Here is a 19726-nt window from a genome sequence, read left to right on the forward strand (position 1 = left end):
CACATTACCGAAATGGAGGGAAGCAGCCAGATCGCTGCTGCACCCCTAGGTGGGGGTGTTGGCCCCAGAAATTGGTATGAAAGGGAGCCATGTGGGGTATTGAATGGGAGCTTGTTGTTTTCTGATCCTGTGTACACTGTTTATGTGAGTATATAATGGCTGTGTGTGTAGATCTGTAATCTGTGTGGAAGCTGAATATTTCTCCGAATGTGGTTAAGCATTGCTATGGACAGGCTGAGTAGCGAAGCCCTGTAGAACAATGGCACTTGATGGCCCAAGGACACACCTAAAGCATGAGGGCGGAGACCTAAGAGCGGCCAGCAGAGAGAGGCTGAGGACCAGGTGACCTGCTGCATACCAGAAGAGGCCAGGAAGGGGGTATAAAGAGGCCATGTGGTGGATGCCATTTTGTTCTCAGCTCAGCACTTCATCCCAGAGGCAGCACTGCAGGGATTGAAGAGCCCGGAAGACCTGTGAACCCATCCTGATCGTAGGATGTGCAATAAGAACTTTTAAACCAGCAGCTGCAACATCTCTGCTAGAGCCTGCATCGAAAACTGGGAGATTCGGTGCAGGTAATGTACTGTACTTTAATAACCTTACTCTCAGGCTTTTCTTTCTTGTAATAATAAACCTTTAGATATAGATTCTAAAGGATTGGCCCAGCGTGATTTGTGGGCAAGGTCCAGAGGGTAAATTGACCAGGGATCTGTGGCTGGTTTCTTGGAACCGGACAGAACTTGTTCGGGGTAGGTGGGATTGGGTGCTAGGACCCCCCACCTGTGTATGAGGCCTGGGGCCATCTGGGGCACGGATATTGCTGGGGTGTCGGAGGGATTTTGCTCGGGAGGCTTCAGGCAGGTTGCTGAAGTGCTCTGTGAGACTGGTTTGTGGCCTGTGTGGAGAGGTCACCAGTCGGGGGCTGTAAGTAGCCCCGGATTCGAGCAGTTCGCCCTGAGCGGACGCCCTCAGCTGTGCCCAGACACGGCCCGGTCCGTCACATGGAGGGTTTTTCCTGACATTGGTAAACTTCTTTCTTTGAGGAAGAAGCCTTTTTCCAAAATACCTCTTTCGGAAAAAGGCGTGTGTGGATGGGGAAGAGGGAATTATTTCGAAAGAAGAGGAAAGAGAAAAAGCACAGGTTCCACAAAACCTTCTTCTGAAAGAAGCCTGCAGTCTGGACACAGCCGAAGTGATTATTCCCCTTTATTTGGCACTGGTGAGGCCACTTTTGGAGTATTGCATCTAGTTCTGGGCCCCCCACTGCAGAAAAGATGTGGACACATTGGAGAGGGTCCAGCGGAGGGCAATCAAAATGATTCATGGCATGGAGCACATGACCTATGAGGAGAGACTGAGGGATTGGGGCTTGTTTAGTCTGCAGAAGAGAAGAGTTGGGGGGATTTGAGAGCAGCCTGCAACTCTCTGAAGGGGGGTTCCAAAGAGGCTGGAGAGAGGCTGGTCTCAGTAGTGACGGATGCAGAACAAGGAGCCATGGTCTCAAGTTAAAGTGGGGGAGGTCTAGGTTGGATATTATGAAAAACTATTTCCCTAGGACTTTGTCTACACTATACCGCTCTTGCACAAAAGTTTATGGAAATAAAGTGCAGATTAGCATATTACCATGTTTCATTTGCATAATTAATTAGGGGATGCTTTTGTGCAACAGGTTTTTGAGCAAAAAGGAGCTGTGTGGATGGCTCCTTTTTGTGCAAAACCACCTTTTGCATAAGAGCCGTTTTTCCTCATTTTTTCAGGAAGAATGGCTCTTGTACAAGAGGATTTTTTTTGCGCTAAAAGGAACCACCCACACAACTGCTTTTTGCTCAAAAGCCTCTTGCACAAAAGCGGCTGATAATTAATTATTCAAATGAAGTGCAGCAATATGCTAATCTGCACTTCATTTGCATAAGCTTTTGTGCAAGAGAGGTGCAGTGTAGACGTAGCCTAGGAGGATGGCGAAGCACTGGGCTGGGTTCCCCAGGGAGGAGTGGAATCTCCATCCCTACGGGTGTTTAACTCTCAGCTTGACAAAGTCCTGGCTGGGTTGATTGAGTTGGGGTCCCCTGGGTGGAGGAAGCTGCCAGTAGATGGCCTGGCCGGCCTCTCTGGCACCAGGTCTCCCAGGTCCTGGACCACAAGGGGCGTGTTGCCTGCATACGGCTGACAGACCCAGCCGCAACTTCGGCTCTCAGCACCAGCCCCTTCAACCTCAGATGGAGGAGACAGAGGAAGGGCTCGGTTGCCAAAGGCAAAGCTGCCTGGCAGCGCTCACCCCCGAAATTTGCCTCGCACAAAGCTGACCAGTTCCCTCAGAGTCCAGGTGAGTCTGACTGGACACTCCATGGACGTGCACAGCACTTGCCTGAGCCCCAGAAAGTAGAGCCCCAGACTACAGGAGAGATTATGCCACACACTCTCTCAAAGAAACTGGGGAATCACCTCATCAGCATCCTACACAACACAGAAGAAAATCAAGGAGGAGCTCTCAACATCAGGGGTACGTCTAGACTACAGGCTTTTGTCGACGTTTCATGACACATACCGGAGCGGTCAACAAAGGCTTCCTTTGTTGACCGTGTCGCATCTAGACTGCCGTGCTGTGCTGGATCAGCTGATCGTCGGCACAGCGTGGCAGCCATTTTTATTTTAAGGAAGCGGGGATTATTTAAATCCCCGCTTCTTTGACTATGCCAAATAAACTATTTTACGTGGCTCCGTTGACGGAGCCATGCAGTCTAGACATAGCCCTAGAGAGTCTCATAAAAAAACAAACTTCCACACACACGTCCCCTTGGTTGGATTTACTAAACCCAGCAAGGCACCTTCAAGGTTCACGTCACCTCCCTTCACAAGAAAAAGGACAATAAACTATCTGTAGTGGGGAAGGAAGGAAATACCCTCCGGAAGCCACGACCGGAAGGAAGAAAATACCCTCCGGAAGCCATTTTGGGTCCAGCCTAGCTCCGTCTAGTCACCTGACCAGAAGGCAAGGGGCGGGGCTAGGACTATAAAAAGCCTGGCTGGGAGCTCAGTCAGGGCCCATCCTCTGAGGGAGACAGAGGCCTGGCCAGAGCTCCCGGCTGAGGAGGCTGGGACCTGTCCTGGGTTTCCCACAGCTGCTTCCCCTAAGGCCAGCAAAGATTTCCCTGCCAGGGCTGCTGAGGCCTGGCCAAGCCAGTCAGCAGAGCTGCCCTCTGGGCCAGAGGAACCCGAGGCTCTGCCGGGGCCTGGTGAGTTTGAGGACCTGCCTGAGCCGGATATCCTGCTCGAGCCCCGAGACCTGCGGAAACCCCGGGACCCTGAGGTCTTGCCTGAGCCAGAGGACCTACTGACTGACGGGGACCCTGAGGGCTTGTCTGAGCCTGAGGACCTACCGATTGACGGGGACCCTGAGGTCTTGTCTGAGCCAGAAGACCTACCGACTGACGGGGACCCTGAGGGCTTGTCTGAGCCAGAGGACCTACCGACTGATGGGGACCCTGAGGTCTTGTCTGAGCCAGAGGACCTACTGACTGACGGGGACCCTTAGGTCTTGCCTGAGCCCGAGGACCTACCGACTGATGGGGACCCTGAGGTCTTGCCTGAGCCTGAGGACCTACCGACTGACGGGGACCCTGAGGTCTTGTCTGAGCCCGAGGACCTACCGACTGACGGGGACCCTGAGGGCTTGCCTGAGCCCGAGGACCTACCGACTGATTGGGACCCTGAGGGCTTGTCTGAGTCCGAGGACCTACCGACTGATGGGGACCCTGAGGGCTTGTCTGAGCCCGAGGACCTACCGATTGACTGGGACCCTGAGGTCTTGCCTGAGCCCGAGGACCTACTGACTGACGGGGACCCTGAGGGCTTGCCTGAGCCCGAGGACCTACCGACTGACGGGGACCCTGAGGGCTTGCCTGAGCCCCAGAACCTACCGACTGACGGGGACCCTGAGGGCTTCCCTGAGCCCGAGGACCTACCGACTGACGGGGACCCTAAGGGCTTGCCTGAGTCCGAGGACCTACCGACTGACAGGGACCCTGAGGGCTTGCCTGAGCCCCAGAACCTACCGACTGACGGGGACCCTGAGGGCTTCCCTGAGCCTGAGGACCTACCGACTGACGGGGTCCCTGAGGGCTTCCCTGAGCCCGAGGACCTACCGACTGACGGGGACCCTGAGGGCTTCCCTGAGCCCGAGGACCTACCGACTGACGGGGTCCCTGAGGGCTTCCCTGAGCCCGAGGACCTACCGACTGACGGGGACCCTGAGGGCTTCCCTGAGCCCGAGGACCTACCGACTGACGGGGTCCCTGAGGGCTTCCCTGAGCCCGAGGACCTACCGACTGACAGGGACCCTGGAGGGCTTGCCGGAGCCGATGGACCGGCTCGACCCCCGACGCCCGCCTGAACCCTGGGGCCTGATGAACCCGCTGGAGGCTGCAGAGCTCCCACCCATGGAAGTCTGGATCGGGCCGCCCAGACCCTGCTGGGACGACACCGCCCTCGACTCCCCGACGGACCTGCTGGAGGTGCGGGTACCTGCGAAGGGGCAGACGAGCAGAGGCCCAGGGGGTAGCACGGGCTGAGAGCAGCCGCAGGCCAGCAAGTTGCGGGCTGGAGCCCTGCTGAGCCAGTAGCAGCTGCACTGCTGCATTTAGGGCCCCTGGGCCGGGGCGCAGTGGAGTGGGTGGGCCTGCGCTCCCCTGCCAGCCACCAACCGGGTGGCAGGCTCCCCCTCACCACTTCTGCAGGTGTTACCTGCCCAGCTCCTGCACTAGGAGCTTCTACAAACCTGTGTTTGTTTGCAGCCACGCCTTGCGTCAGGGCCTGGCCGCCATTTGCTGCCCCACCCTGAGCTATGGCCGGGCCGGCAGCTTGTCTATGGCTATGCCTTGTACCAGGGCCTAGCCGCCAATTTTGATTAGCTGCCCCGCCCTGTACCAAGGGCCTGGGCTTATTTAACCCTTAGTTTGCCGCCCCGCCCTGATCGAGGGCCCGGGCTTACCTACTGTGCTTTGGTGCCGGCCGGGAGTCAGGCTGGACCTTTTAAAGGGGCAGGACTAGAAGTGTTGCCCTGCCCAGAACTGTGAGCTGATAGACTTGCCTATATGGTGAACTTCTTCCCCGGCAGCCCGGACCTGAAGCAAGGCCGGGCGTGCGAACTATTGCCTCTCACCCCGACCTGACGCAAGGCGGGGAATAGGCTCACTGACTTGGACTATTTTAAGGCAGGGTAGCGCAGTGGAACAGGCGTAACGCCCACTGTACCGGAGGCGGAGGAACCGCCTCCTGAAGGCCTACCGGCCTACAACCCACCCCCGGAAGGGGGGGACTCAAATTGTGGTGGGCACCGCCGGAGGGCAGTGTCCCGAAAGGGATCCCGCCACCTGCCATCTGAGCTAATTCCCAGGACCAACGGCAGATGGCGCTGTGGCGGGAAGTGCACCCCGCTACACTATCCAAACTCCTTCGCGCCTCAGGATATTTCAATCCTGGCACCTTCGACTCACCTAGCAACATTGTCAGCCTATCCAATCACGCTCCTAGCCCGGCGGAGGAATTTGTCCCAGCTCAAGGACTCTCCTTCTGCCCCAACACCCCACAAATATGATTCAGACAGCACACAAGGCTGATTCAACTACAAATCAGTAAAGAACAATCAGGGCGGGTATAGTTGTGTTCATCACCTGCTTATTAATATTCATTGTGTAGGAGGTCACCTTACTAAATGAGGTTTTAGGAAAAGTAGTGATAGACGTGTGAATTAAGACACTAACATAGATCAAGGGGTGTAATTGGGGACAAATTGTTGACACTCGGACGTAGTGTGGAATGTCTGAGGTAAGTGTGAGTGGCAATAAAGCAGCTCCCTTTCCCCCATCCGCTCCTGGGTCGCCGTTTCTTCTCTAACACCAACAATCTGCAACCTATCCTGGAAAATGGCCCCTCACTTTCACAGACCTAGGGGGAAAGGCCAGTTCTCGCCTACAGACAACCCCCCAACCTCAAACAAATTCTTTCCAGAAACCCTGCAGCACATGTCCATCATAGTGCCCCAGGAACCCACCCCTGCAATCAACTCCGGTGCCAGCTCGGTCCACACATCTACACTGGTGACAGCATCACAGAATCCTAGTCACATAAGCCACCGCATCAGAGGCTCCTACAACTGCACATCCAGCAATGTGATCCATGCCAGCAAGTGCCAGCCATGCCCCTCTGCCATGTACAGTGTCCAAACCAGACAGTCTCCACAACAAAGGATTAATGGACACAAATCAGATATTTGAAAAGGTAACACACAGAAGCCTGTGGGGAAACATATTAACTTGACTAGGCACTCATTGATGGATCTCTAAGGGTACGTCTAGACTACATGCCTCTGTCACCAGAAGCATGTAAATTAGACTACCAGGCATCGGAAAATGAAGGGGCAATTTAAATAATCGCCGCTTCATTTAAATTTACGTGGCTGCCGCGCTGAGCCGATCAGCTGTTTGTCGGCTCAGCACGGTAGTCTGGACGCGCGGAGGTCGACATCAAAGGCATTTGTCGACCACCCAGGTATGCCTTCTGCACATGCCAGTGAGGATCACGGACACACTCGCCTTCCAAGAGACAGGCCAGGACATCCCACAGCCGGAGCAAATGACAGTGAGCAGCACAGAGAAACTCGACTTCAAGGACAAAACAGGCCTCCCCACATCTCCAGCGAGAGCCGCTAAGGAGCACAGACACACCCAGCGTCAGAAGAGGTGAGATTTCAGAGACTGTATTTCCCCCTCTGTTCCTTATTACCAACAGGAGCGGGTTGCCTTGCTGGGCCCACATATCCTCACAGAGCCACAGTCCCGATTTTAACCCTTTGTGAACCCGAGCAAAGTGGCACAGGAGGTGGAGAAGGGCAGTTACTGCTCTGGGGCTACGCTGGGCCCAAGAGACGAGTTTAGCCCAGTAACAGCAATTGCCTAAAGAGATTCCTGTCATAGGGTGTGGCTGAGCCTCCCAGGCAGCGGGGTGGCCTAGTGGTTAGGTCCCAGAGTTAGCTGGTGGTAAAGGGCCATAGATCCCTCCTGCGGGACCCTGGGCTTAGGAATTGTGGCCTCTTACCCGACTCTGGTTCTTAGGTTTGGGGCATGGCCCCAAGAATCCAATTTCCCCCCCTAGGTGAGGGGCCCTTGTAGGTTCTCCCCCTTTGCGCCGTAGGGCGGGGGTAAGAGCCTTGTGTGCTCCTGTGGCCGACCCAGTGGACGGCTCTGGCTCAGGTCGTGTGGATGGCAGAACCAGCTCCTGTCTCTTCACTGGTCAGCCCCAGAGGCTGTATCTAAATTACGGTTTTTTCCCGAAAGAAGATATGCAAATTCCACAGGAGCCGGAGCTGGTGGGGGCGGCCGGTGTGTGCGCAGGAGGGGCAAGTTGAAAATCCTGTGACAGATGGGCAAGAACGGTGACAGCTTAGTAGAAAGACTGACTACTAATGACAAGGCCTTTTTGCACAACTAGCCCTGCCCCCTTTTTTAAAAAACTGTGTAAACCTCATTATTTAAGGAAGAGCGTTTTTTTCGAAAAAGGGATTTTTTCCAAGAAAAACCCCATGTCCAGACTAGTGTCACTTTCGAAAAAGCCTTTCAAAAGTGAGATCAGAAGAAGAAATGCAAATTACTATAGAATTTGCATATCCTCTTTCGAAAATAGAACGTAGTCTAGCCATAGCCTCTCTGAGCCAGGGTCCTCTTATCCTCCCTCCAGGCCTGGCATTGGCTGCAGGTAAAAGGGGGAGGGGCTAGCTGGGCTAAAAGGCCTTGTTATCAGTAGCCAGTCTTTCTCTTAAGCTGTCGCCGTTCTTGTCTCTCTGTAATGGGACTTTCAACCTGCCCCTCCAGCGCAGGCGCCGTCCCCTGCCAGCTCCAGCTCCTCCCCCAGCACCCAGCAGGCCACCAACTAGCTCCCGGCCCTCCCAGCATCCTGTCCCTCCTTGCTAGTGTGCCCTCCCTTGCTAGGCCACATCCCCGTCCCCCCGTGGCTCCCAGCCCCCCAACAGGCTGCCCCTGCCAGGTCCAGCTCATAGCCCCCCTGGCAGGCCACCTCCCCCCCACCTAAGACCACAAAAGAAAAAAAAATATTTGTAACAGCCAGTATTTCTGAATGCGCACCCAAAGACTGAAAAGGAAGCTTTCAGCTGCCAATGCAGAGAGCGGCTGGGTGGCTAAGGCCGATTCAGGGTAGTTGGTAACTGTTGGCCACCTGATCTTTCTCCAGCAGTGGTAGCTGAAAACTTTATCTCCCGTCTCTTGCTGCGCAGTCCAGTGGGCTGCCAACGGGGGCTCCGCTGCTCCGGCGAAGGGCGCTGGGTGGGCTTGGCTGTGCGATCTCACAGCCCCCTGGCGTCATGAGCTGGGCCACAGAGGAGCAGCCTGGTGCTGTGACCGTGGGCAGGCAGCGAGCTGAGACAGTGAATGGGGCCAGGCACTGGGAAGGGCGGGCCGAGGGGGGGGGGGGCATGTCGGGCAGTAGGGCAGACGCTGAGGGGCAGAGCTCAGCCAGGCTTTCTGTGCCCCTGCCCAGCCCCACACCCGCACCCACTCCGCTCCCTGGCCTCTGCTCCCCGTGGTACCTCTGTGCCAGGGGAGCGGCGAGCTCTGTGGCAGCAGGACACCCCTGAGGAGTGTGGGGGACAGGATGGTGCCGGGGGCTGTGAAGGGAGGATGGGGGAGGGGAGACACTTTGGGCGGGGGGGGGCAGGGAGGCTCATGACTGGTTGAGGGGCCCCCTGTGCCCCTGCCCTGAGGACGTGCATTGCGGGAGGCCTCTGAGGCATCACTGCCTGAGGCCAAACCCCACTGAAAAGGCTCTGTCCCAGGTGCGGAAGCGCCCAGGCAGCAGGGCCAGGACTGAATCTCTGCTCCAGCCCCAGCTATGGCCTTGGCACCTAGGGGGGCGGGGGAGGTAGGAATCCCCTCAGGTGCCAGCCCCTCCAAGTCCCAGGGAACCGCAGCCCATCTCCCGTGCTCCAGTGGCCCCTGCACCTCCCGGCCACCGGCCCGTTTCCCCAGAGTCCCGGTCAGGCCTCCTGTCCCCCAGCTCTGCTCTTTGTACCCACTGCCTCATTCCCTGCTTCCCCCTCACACGTGCTCTCAGGCCCGGCTGGAATTGCCATGCGCTGCTGCCAGGCTGCCCCGGGGCTCCTTGGGGTAGGGTGACCATATTGTCCCAGGCCAAATACGGGACCCGGGGTAGGGGGGTGCTACTTATGCTTGGGGCTTCAGACATGCAGCAGGCGAAGGTGGGTGCTTGGAGCTTCAGCCCCAAGTCTGCAGTTCTCACGTTTTAGAAAACACGCCAGACGACCCTTTTTCCGAGGGCAGACAAGGGACCCGCACCCCACAGTCCTGGCACCGATCCCTCTAGGGCTCTAGCTTACTCCAGTACCATGGGTCAATTCAGCATTTGGGAATTGCTGAGAAGGTTTTAATTTCTTACTGGACGCCCCCGTTTGAATGTTCCACATTGATCGTGTGAGCGGGCTGTTTGCTAGATCATGTCACGTGTGTGCTGAGTGTTGAGGTAGATTTGCCAAGGAAATCACCAACCCTGGTATATGGACAAGGTTAAATTTAGCTACGCAACCTCAGCTATCACAGGGCCAGAGCAGGGTGACCAGATGTCCTTGTATCTTTGGCAGGCAAGTTTCCTAGGGCTTGGCTGTGCCAGGATAATGGGATGTACCTGGAATCCGATTGGTTCTCATAAAATGGAAAGGGAGGGGGCTGCTAGCAGAGACAATTGTACTGCACAGTGACCACAGGGGGCAGCAAGGGGCCAGAGATGGGGTCAGGGACCTAGAGCTATAACCCCACTGGGCCAGCAGGGGGCAGGGGTGGAGAAAGAAACAGCTCTCTACTAGATAGTATTGCTTGGGTGTCTGTCTGTCTGAGTGTCTGTCAGTCTCACAGCCAGGGGACAATCACCAGCTGGACCCACTGCAGCTGCCGTGTCCATGGAGAGGAGCTTCTCACCTGGCCCCAAGTTGCTGCAGTGAGAGAAGGCTGGAGTTGTCCCCTCTCCCCCAGGCAGCCTGCACCACAAACCCCTCATTGCCAAGTTAGCTGCAAACAAACCAGTCTGCTTGTTCTATCAAATATTTACCCTGCCTGGCGAGACAACGCAGCTTTGAGGCTTCACTGCACAGAAGAAAAATGCAGCTTCTAACCATCTCAGCATGAATGAAACAAGCACAGAGACAGTTTCCTTCGAGTCCCACATCTCTCTGGGTGTGTCTGCAGAGCAGCGTTATTTCAGAGAAACGTCCCTTCTTCCAGCATCACTCTGCGAGCGTCTACACAGCCGGCCCGTTATTCAAAATCATTTCGAAATACCGGGCGGCTTATTCCAGCATTTTCAAACCTCATTCCAGGAGGAATAACGCCTCTTCCCACATAGCTATTTCGGAATAGCGGGAGTGTGGGCGCTCCACCGCTGTTATTTCGAAATAGCTCCTCCCCGGGGCCATTCGAAGTCATTCCTCCCCGGTGCTTCCTGGAGCTCTAAATGGAGGGAGCACATCCACACAAATGGAGCCTGCGCCGGGCTAGTTTCGAGGCTTCCCTCTAGCGTGGGTGCACTATTTCGAAATGAGCTATTTTGGAGTATTTCTTCTGGGATAGCTCATTCCAAAATAAGCGTGCAGTGTAGACGCACCCTTTAAAAAAAAATTTAAGTTCAAATTCTCCCCATCTCTACTGTTGCCTGATTCTGTAGTTCTGAGTCCAACTGCGCTGTGTGGGGAGCAGGCAGCTGGTAAGATTAGTGTGTCTAATGCTTCAGCCGTTCTACTGTCCATGCAAGTTTACAAGCAACAAGACGGAAGAGCATCTCTTACCTCGCCCTGGGAAATGCGGCAGGCGCTGGGTTTGATCGCAGTCTGAAGTCCTGCCGCAGCATTGGCTGTTTGCCTGGCACCTCTCTGCTCCTCTCCCTGGCTCTGACAGGCTGGTTTTCAAGCCTCTTTCTTTTATAGAGACAAGACTAGAAAGTGAAAGTGTCAGCAGGAATATTCTGTCCCATAAATAGCCTGTTAGATAATCAATAAGAGAAGGATGCTTAGCGAGAGGGAAGAGGCGGCAGGGAAGCTGAACTAGATGCGAGGGAAGGGGCCTTAGAGAGGGAAGCCAGGGCCCTCGGGTGCTGTGTGTAGGGCGGGGAGTGGATGGCAGTTTTGTTCCTCCTCCCTGCTCCCATTCCCCGTCCTCTCCTCCATTCCTGACCCAAATGCTGCAGCGCAGTCCAGCCATGGACCCTGACCTGCCCCCATCTCTCTGACAGGCCCCAGCCCCCCGCACTCTGGCACAGAGCAGCCAACCCTGACAGCTGCACCCCCACCCTTCAGCCTCCCTGACAGGCCCAGCACCCCCTCTCTGGCACAGAGCAGCCCCCCGCCCCGCCAGCTGCATCCCCCGCCCCAGCCTTGCCGACCTCTCTTACACAATGTTTCAACTGGAATGGAAGCAGTGCCGGGGCTCCAGGAATGTTTCTACATTTATAACTGGAACATCGTACCCAGTGGATCCGGGGCTGTGAACTGCCCAGCCTAGAGGTGCCAGGCTCAGCCCTGCCAAGCACTGGCACAAATCAGGCATGTTGGCCTTGCAGCCGACCACAAGCCCCGTGTTACTCCCCCTGTGCCTGCCAGAAATTGCTCTGTCCCTGTTCTAGCCTCCATCCACCTGCTAGGAACCCAGAGCTCCCTGCCTGAGCGCCATAGACACATAGAACCACAGAGCTGGAAGAGACCTCAGGAGTCATCAAGTCCAGCCCCCTGCTCTAGGTGGGACCAATTCCATCTAAATCAACCCAACTTTGTCAAGCCAAGACTTAAAAATCTCTAGAGATGGAGATTCCACTACTTCCCTAGAGAACCCAGCCCAGTGCTTCACCACCCTCCTAGGGAAATAGTTTTTCCTAATATCCAACCTGGACCTCTCCCACCACAACTTGAGCCCATTGCTCCTTGTTCTGCCACCTGGCACTACTGAGAACAGCCTCTCTCCAGCCTCTTTGGAACCTCCCTTCAGGGAGTTGCAGGCTGCTCTCCAATCCCCCCTCACTCTTCGCTTCTGCAGACTGAACAGACCCAAGTCCCTCAGCCGCTCCTCGTAGGTCATGTGCTCCAGCCCCATAATCATTTTGGTCGCTCTCCGCTGGACCCTCTCCAATGCGTCCACATCTGTGAGTCTACTGGGCCTTGCTTGGTTGCTCCCGGCAGCCCTTCTCTGATTGGCTGTACCCAGCACAGCCTCTAGGGTGCTTGGAGGGCCTGTCCCCACTGCCCATTCCTGGGGTTAACACCTTCTCCACCTGGGCGGGGTGACAGGGCATCCCAGGGGCTTTCATCACAATTAACAGGAAAGGGAAACCCCTCCCCTCTCCGGGGCATGGATCTGACAATGGAGTGTAACAGCTCAACCAAAGCGCCGCTTCTCACAGAGACCTGGGGACTAATGGAAAGAGCCAGTTGAAGGATCGATACAAGCCGGTCGCTGCCCAGGGCGATCCGAGATGGGGGACTTGAGTGAGGTGAACGGCTTCTGGAAGTTTCCCGCTCACAGCCGGCACCGTGGGAGGGGACGCCCAGAACAATCAGACATTATTTTAAACACCCAATTGGAGTGAGCTGAGGGGCTGAAACAGAAGCGCAGGCCTGGGTTATAAAGGGCAGGACGTGGCGTAGGGTCAGGGCCTGCTCACCACACTCGCACGAACAGGCCGATGGTGCAGACACACTCGCTGGTGGCAGGCAGAGGCTACACACACTCCAGAGACAGCGACACCTCGTTAGGGAGAGGGCCGACAAGGCGGGGCCTGCAGTGATAAAATGACACTGGTGCAGGCGGCTGGAGCTGGCTTGTTCTAATCAAATCAAAACAAAACAACCGGAAGCTGCAGGTCGAGACACGCGCTTCCATGGGGGTACCAGACCCGGGCACTGGCTGATTAAAGCCACCTCCCCTTAGCAACCAGCTCCGTGTGTCTGTATCGACCCTTCATGGTGCAGGGAACAGTGGGGGGGGGGGGGGGGCAGGGAAAGGAGAACTGTGCACGTCCGCCCCGACACGGGCTCCTCAGAGGCCAGCGACCCAGAAGGGGCTCACGCCCCCGTGTGGCTGTGGCTCTGTTCCTCCTCTGCAGAAGTCTCAACGTCCTGAGAGCTGGCCCAGGGCAGCCAGTCGGCGAATCGCAGACTCTTGGCGCAAGCAGGAGACTCCCAAGCGGAGGAAATGGGAAATAAGAGACTTGGGGTTAAAAGCGCCAAACGCCAGCACCAGCCCTGCAGGGATGGAGGCCTGGAGCCCGCAGCCGAGGCTGGTCCAAGGATACTCCCTGTGCAGTGTTGCCATCCCCAGAGTCGTGGGAGCCCCCCCCCCCCCGGCAGCAGTGCACGGTGAGTCCCCAAACCGTGGGACCATAGGAGGCTTCTACCAGAGACAGTCTCCGCTCGGCTCTCGGTCTCCCGCCGGCAGAAGCTGTTCCACTGTGTAGCAGTCACAACAAACTCACTGGCCCAAGGAGGGGGGCTCTGGGCCAGGGGTTGGGATGCTTCCGGAGAGGCAGGAAATCCATCTCCAAACCCCTGCACAGCAAACGCAAATCAGGCAGAGGGGGACGGTAGCTGGCTCCTCCTGGGTAGGATGGGAGGCGAGAAGGGACCAGCTGGTCTGGCTGGAACGGCAGAGGCCAGAGACCATGCCCAGGGGGATTCCTGTTGGAACTGGTGCACCGCAGGGACAGCACAGTTCTCAGGGGGCGGCTGGACTCTGTTTGCTGCTGGCGGGGCAGGAGACAGGCCGGGGAATGATCCTGTGGGGGGGGCGGGGGACAGGGTCCGGTCTAGCCGGCCAGGCAGGGTGGTGGCCCATGCGGAGCCCTGTGTGCCCGGCACAACAAGCTTGCAGCAAAGTGTTACTTTCCCAATTCCCACCCTGCAGATTTCAGTCGTCTCCGCATCAGGGGCAGGGGCAGGGGCAGGGGCAGGGGCAGGGGCTGCCGGTCTGTGGCCAGAGCCCTGGGTGAGGGCTGCAGTGATTTGTGCTTCGTCACCCAGCTGGGAGCATGAATTTCAATGTGTGGGTGGAAACCGAAAGCAAAAGCCGTTTCCCAGAAATGAGAGAAAGGCAGGAAGCGGGGCTGGCAGGGAGTCAGCAACAAAAAGCTCCATCCCTGAGTTCCTGCCAGGGAAAGTATGTGAGGGCGCGGCTCATGGGGCTGTGTAGCCTGGTGTCTGCCGAGCTGCTGCTCAAAAGCTCCTCTCACTCCCCAGCAGCGGCTGGTCACATGCAAGTTGTTGCCACCCCGAGACCTGGTCCCTGGGGTGCAGGCTGGGCTGTGGGAGCCCCTAGTTCCTCCCTCCACAGGGCTTGGGGGGGCGGGGGCTGCCTTCGCTGCACTGGGAAAGGAAAGGAGAAAACCATGAGGCCCCTGTTACAAAATTCCCATGACTCTGGACGCGACGTGCTGGGAGGTGGCAGCGGGACAGGCCGGGCAGTGCTGAGGAAACACTTATCAATGGGGGCAGGGGAACAGGCCCGGTGCTGAGGAAACACTTATCAATGGGGACAGGGGGACAGGCCCGGCGGTGCTGAGGAAACACTTATCAATGGGGGCAGGGGGACAGGCCCGGCGGTGCTGAGGAAACACTTATCAATGGGGGCAGGAGGACAGACCCGGCAGTGCTGAGGAAACACTTATCAATGGGGGCAGGGGGACAGGCTGGGCGGTGCTGAGGAAACACTTATCAATGGGAGCAGGGGGACAGACCCGGCGGTGCTGAGGAAACACTTATCAATGGGGGCAGGGGGACAGACCGGGCGGTGCTGAGGAAACACTTATCAATGGGGACAGGGGGACAGGCCGGGCGGTGCTGAGGAAACACTTATCAATGGGGACAGGGGGACAGGCCGGGCGGTGCTGAGGAAACACTTATCAATGGGAGCAGGGGGACAGACCCGGCGGTGCTGAGGAAACACTTATCAATGGGGACAGGGGGACAGGCCGGGCGGTGCTGAGGAAACACTTATCAATGGGAGCAGGGGGACAGACCCGGCGGTGCTGAGGAAACACTTATCAATGGGGGCAGGGGGACAGACCGGGCGGTGCTGAGCAAACCCCTATCAATGGGGGTAGGGAGACAGACCGGGCGGTGCTGAAGAAACACTTATCAATGGGGGCAGGGGGACAGACCCGGCGGTGCTGAGGAAAAACTTATCAATGAGGGTAGGGACACAGACCGGGCGGTGCTGAAGAAACACTTATCAATGGGGGAGGGGGACAGACCCGGCGGTGCTGAGGAAACACTTATCAATGGGGGCAGGGGGACAGACCCGGCGGTGCTGAGGAAAAACTTATCAATGGGGGTAGGGACACAGACCCGGCGGTGCTCAGGAAACACTTATCAATGGGGGTAGGGGGACAGACCCGGCGGTGCTGAGGAAACAGTTATCAATGGGGGCATGAGGACAGACCGGGCGGTGCTGAGCAAACACTTATCAATGGGGGCAGGGGGACAGGCCCGGTGCTGAGGAAACACTTATCAATGGGAGCAGGGGGACAGGCCTGGCGGTGCTGAGGAAACACTTATCAATGGGGGCAGGGGGACAGGCCCGGTGCTGAGGAAACACTTATCAATGGGAGTACGGGGACAGGCCTGGCGGTGCTGAGGAAACACTTATCAATGGGGGCATGGGGAAAGGCTGGGCGGTGCTCAGGAAACACTTATCAATGAGGGCAGGGCGACAGGCCTGGCGGTGCTGAGGAAACACTTATCAATGGGGGAGGGGGACAGGCTGGGCGGTGCTGAGGAAACACTTATCAATGGGGGCAGGGGGACAGGCCCGTTGCTGAGGAAACACTTATCAATGGGGGCAGGGGGATAGGCCCAGCGGTGCTGAGGAAACACTTATCAATGGGGGTAGGGGGACAGGCCTGGCGGTGCTGAGGAAACACTTATCAATGGGGGCAGGGGGACAGGCCTGGTGCTGAGGAAACACTTATCAATGGGGGCAGAGGGACAGGCCTGGTGCTGAGGAAACACTTATCAATGGGGGCAGGGGGACAGGCCGGGCGGTGCTGAGGAAACACTTATCAATGGGGGTAGGGGGACAGGCCGGGTGGTGCTGAGGAAACACTTATCAATGGGGGCAGGGGGCCAGGCCGGGCGGTGCTGAGGAAACACTTATCAATGGGGGCAGGGCGACAGGCCCGGCGGTGCTGAGGAAACACTTATCAATGTGGGCAGGGGGACAGGCCTGGCGGTGCTGAGGAAACACTTATCAATGGGGACAGGGGGACAGGCCCGGTGGTGCTGAGCAAACACTTATCAATGCGGGTTGGGAGACAGACCGGGCGGTGCTGAAGAAACACTTATCAATGGGGGCAGGTGGACAGACCCGGCGGTGCTGAGGAAAAACTTATCAATTTGGGCAGGGGGACAGACCCGGCGGTGCTGAGCAAACACTTATCAATGGGGGTAGGGAGACAGACCGGGCGGTGCTGAAGAAACACTTATCAATGGGGGTAGGGAGACAGACCGGGCGGTGCTGAGGAAACACTTATCAATGGGGGTAGGGAAACAGACCGGGTGGTGCTGAGGAAACACTTATCAATGGCGGCAGGGGGACAGGCCCGGTGCTGAGGAAACACTTATCAATGGGAGCAGGGGGACAGGCCTGGCGGTGCTGAGGAAACACTTATCAATGAGGACAGGGGGACAGGCCGGGCGGTGCTGAGGAAACACTTATCAATGGGGGCAGGGGGACTGGCCGAGCGGTGCTGAGGAAACACTTATCAATGGGGGCAGAGTGACAGGCTGGGCGGTGCTCAGGAAACACTTATCAATGAGGGCAGGGGGACAGACCCGGCGGTGCTGAGGAAACACTTATCAATGGGGGAGGGGGACAGGCTGGGCGGTGCTGAGGAAACACTTATCAATGGGGGCAGAGGGACAGACCCGGCGGTGCTCAGGAAACACTTATCAATGGGGGCAGGGGGACAGGCCCGGTGCTGAGGAAACACTTATCAATGGGGGCAGGGGGACAGGCCTGGCGGTGCTGAGGAAACACTTATCAATGGGGGCAGAGGGACAGGCCTGGTGCTGAGGAAACTCTTATCAATGGGGGCAGGGGGACAGACCCGGCGGTGCTGAGGAAACACTTATCAATGGAGGCAGGGGGAGAGACCGGGCGGTGCTGAGGAAACACTTATCAATGGGGGCAGGGAGACAGGCCTGGTGCTGAGGAAACACTTATCAATGGGGGCAGGGGGACAGGCCCGGCGGTGCTGAGGAAACACTTATCATTGGTAGCAGGGAGACAGGCCTGGTGCTGAGGAAACACTTATCAGTGGGGGCAGGGGGACAGGCCCGGCGGTGCTGAGGAAACACTTATCAATGGGGGTAGGGGGACAGACCCGGTGGTGCTGAGGAAACACTTATCAATGGGGGCAGGGGGACAGACCCGGCGGTGCTGAGGAAACACTTATCAATGGGAGCAGGGGGACAGACCGGGCGGTGCTGAGCAAACACTTATCAATGGGGGTAGGGAGACAGACCGGGCGGTGCTGAAGAAACACTTATCAATGGGGGCAGGGGGACAGGCCTGGGGCTGAAGAAACACTTATCAATGGGGGCAGAGGGACAGGCCTGGTGCTGAAGAAACACTTATCAATGGGGGCAGGGGGACAGGCCCGGCGGTGCTGAGGAAACACTTATCAATGAGGGCAGGGGGACAGACCCGGCGGTGCTGAGGAAACACTTATCAATGGGAGCAGGGGGACAGACCGGGCGGTGCTGAGCAAACACTTATCAATGGGGGTAGGGAGACAGACCAGGCGGTGCTGAAGAAACACTTATCAATGGGGGCAGGGGGACAGACCCGGCGGTGCTGAGGAAACACTTATCAATGGGGGCAGGAGGACAGACCGGGCGGTGCTGAGCAAACACTTATCAATGGGGGTAGGGAGACAGACCGGGCGGTGCTGAGGAAACACTTATCAATGGGGGCAGGGGGACAGGCCCGGTGCTGAGGAAACACTTATCAATGGGAGCAGGGGGACAGGCCTGGCGTTGCTGAGGAAACACTTATCAATGGGGGCATGGGGAAAGGCTGGGCGGTGCTCAGGAAACACTTATCAATGAGGGCAGGGGGACAGACCCGGAGGTGCTGAGGAAACACTTATCAATGGGGGAGGGGGACAGGCTGGGCGGTGCTGAGGAAACACTTATCAATGGGGGCAGGGGGACAGGCCCGGTGCTGAGGAAACACTTATCAATGGGGGCAGGGGGATAGGCCCGGCGGTGCTGAGGAAACACTTATCAATGGGGGCAGGGGGACAGGCCTGGCGGTGGTGAGGAAACACTTATCAATGGGGGTAGGGAGACAGACCGGGCGGTGCTGAAGAAACACTTATCAATGGGGGTAGGGAGACAGACCGGGCGGTGCTGAGGAAACACTTATCAATGGGGGTAGGGAGACAGACCGGGTGGTGCTGAGGAAACACTTATCAATGGGGGCAGGGGGACAGGCCCGCTGCTGAGGAAACACTTATCAATGGGGACAGGGGGACAGGCCCGCTGCTGAGGAAACACTTATCAATGGGGGCAGGGGGACAGGCCTGGCGGTGCTGAGGAAACACTTATCAATGTGGGCAGGGGGACAGGCCTGGCGGTGCTGAGGAAACACTTATCAATGGGGGCAGAGGGACAGGCCTGGTGCTGAGGAAACACTTATCAATGGGGGCAGGAGGACAGACCCGGCGGTGCTGAGGAAACACTTATCAATGGAGGCAGGGGGACAGACCGGGCGGTGCTGAGGAAACACTTATCAATGGGGGCAGGGGGACAGGCCCGGTGCTGAGGAAACACTTATCAATGGGGACAGGGGGACAGACCCGGCGGTGCTGAGGAAACACTTATCAATGGGGGCAGAGGGACAGGCCCGGTGCTGAGGAAACACTTATTATTGGAGGCAGGGGGACAGGCTGGGCGGTGCTGAGGAAACACTTATCATTGGTGGCAGGGAGACAGGCCTGGTGCTGAGGAAACACTTATCAATGGGGGCAGGGGGACAGGCCCGGCGGTGCTGAGGAAACACTTATCAATGGGGGCAGGGGGACAGACCCGGCGGTGCTGAGGAAACACTTATCAATGGGGGCAGGGGGACAGGCCCGGTTCTGAGGAAACACTTATCAATGGGGGCAGGAGGACAGACCCGGCAGTGCTGAGGAAACACTTATCAATGGGGGTAGGGGGACAGACCCGGCGGTGCTGAGCAAACACTTATCAATGGGGGTAGGGAGACAGACCGGGCGGTGCTGAAGAAACACTTATCAATGGGAGCAGGGGGACAGACCGGGCGGTGCTGAGCAAACACTTATCAATGGGGGTAGGGAGACAGACCGGGCGGTGCTGAAGAAACACTTATCAATGGGGGCAGGGGGACAGACCCGGCGGTGCTGAGGAAACACTTATCAATGGGGGTAGGGAGACAGACCGGGCGGTGCTGAAGAAACACTTATCAATGGGGGCAGGGGGACAGGCCTGGTGCTGAAGAAACACTTATCAATGGGGGCAGAGGGACAGGCCTGGTGCTGAAGAAACACTTATGAGTGGGGGTAGGGGGACAGGCCCGGCGGTGCTGAGGAAACACTTATCAATGAAGGCAGGGGGACAGACCCGGCGGTGCTGGGGAAACACTTA

General features: G+C 57.4%; 2 protein-coding genes across 2 annotated transcripts in view; both read right to left on the minus strand.

Moving 5' to 3' along the window:
• LOC149521875 (guanylate-binding protein 1-like) overlaps nt 1-11315 on the minus strand; it is a 41447-nt gene extending 30132 nt beyond the window's left edge. The window contains exon 1 of the mRNA XM_089772701.1: nt 10862-11315. Within this exon, the coding sequence (XP_089628827.1) occupies nt 10862-11273 (412 nt within the window). The 5' untranslated portion in view covers nt 11274-11315. The remainder of the gene's footprint in view (nt 1-10861) is intronic.
• Nucleotides 1-19726, minus strand: part of LOC149521872 (uncharacterized) — a 465443-nt gene that overhangs the window by 250633 nt on the left and 195084 nt on the right. The gene's annotated exons all lie outside the window — the stretch shown is intronic.

Source organism: Pelodiscus sinensis, chromosome 22 (genome assembly GCF_052426305.1).
Source record: "Pelodiscus sinensis isolate ZL-2025 chromosome 22, ASM5242630v1, whole genome shotgun sequence".
Classification (NCBI taxonomy): domain Eukaryota; kingdom Metazoa; phylum Chordata; order Testudines; family Trionychidae; genus Pelodiscus; species Pelodiscus sinensis.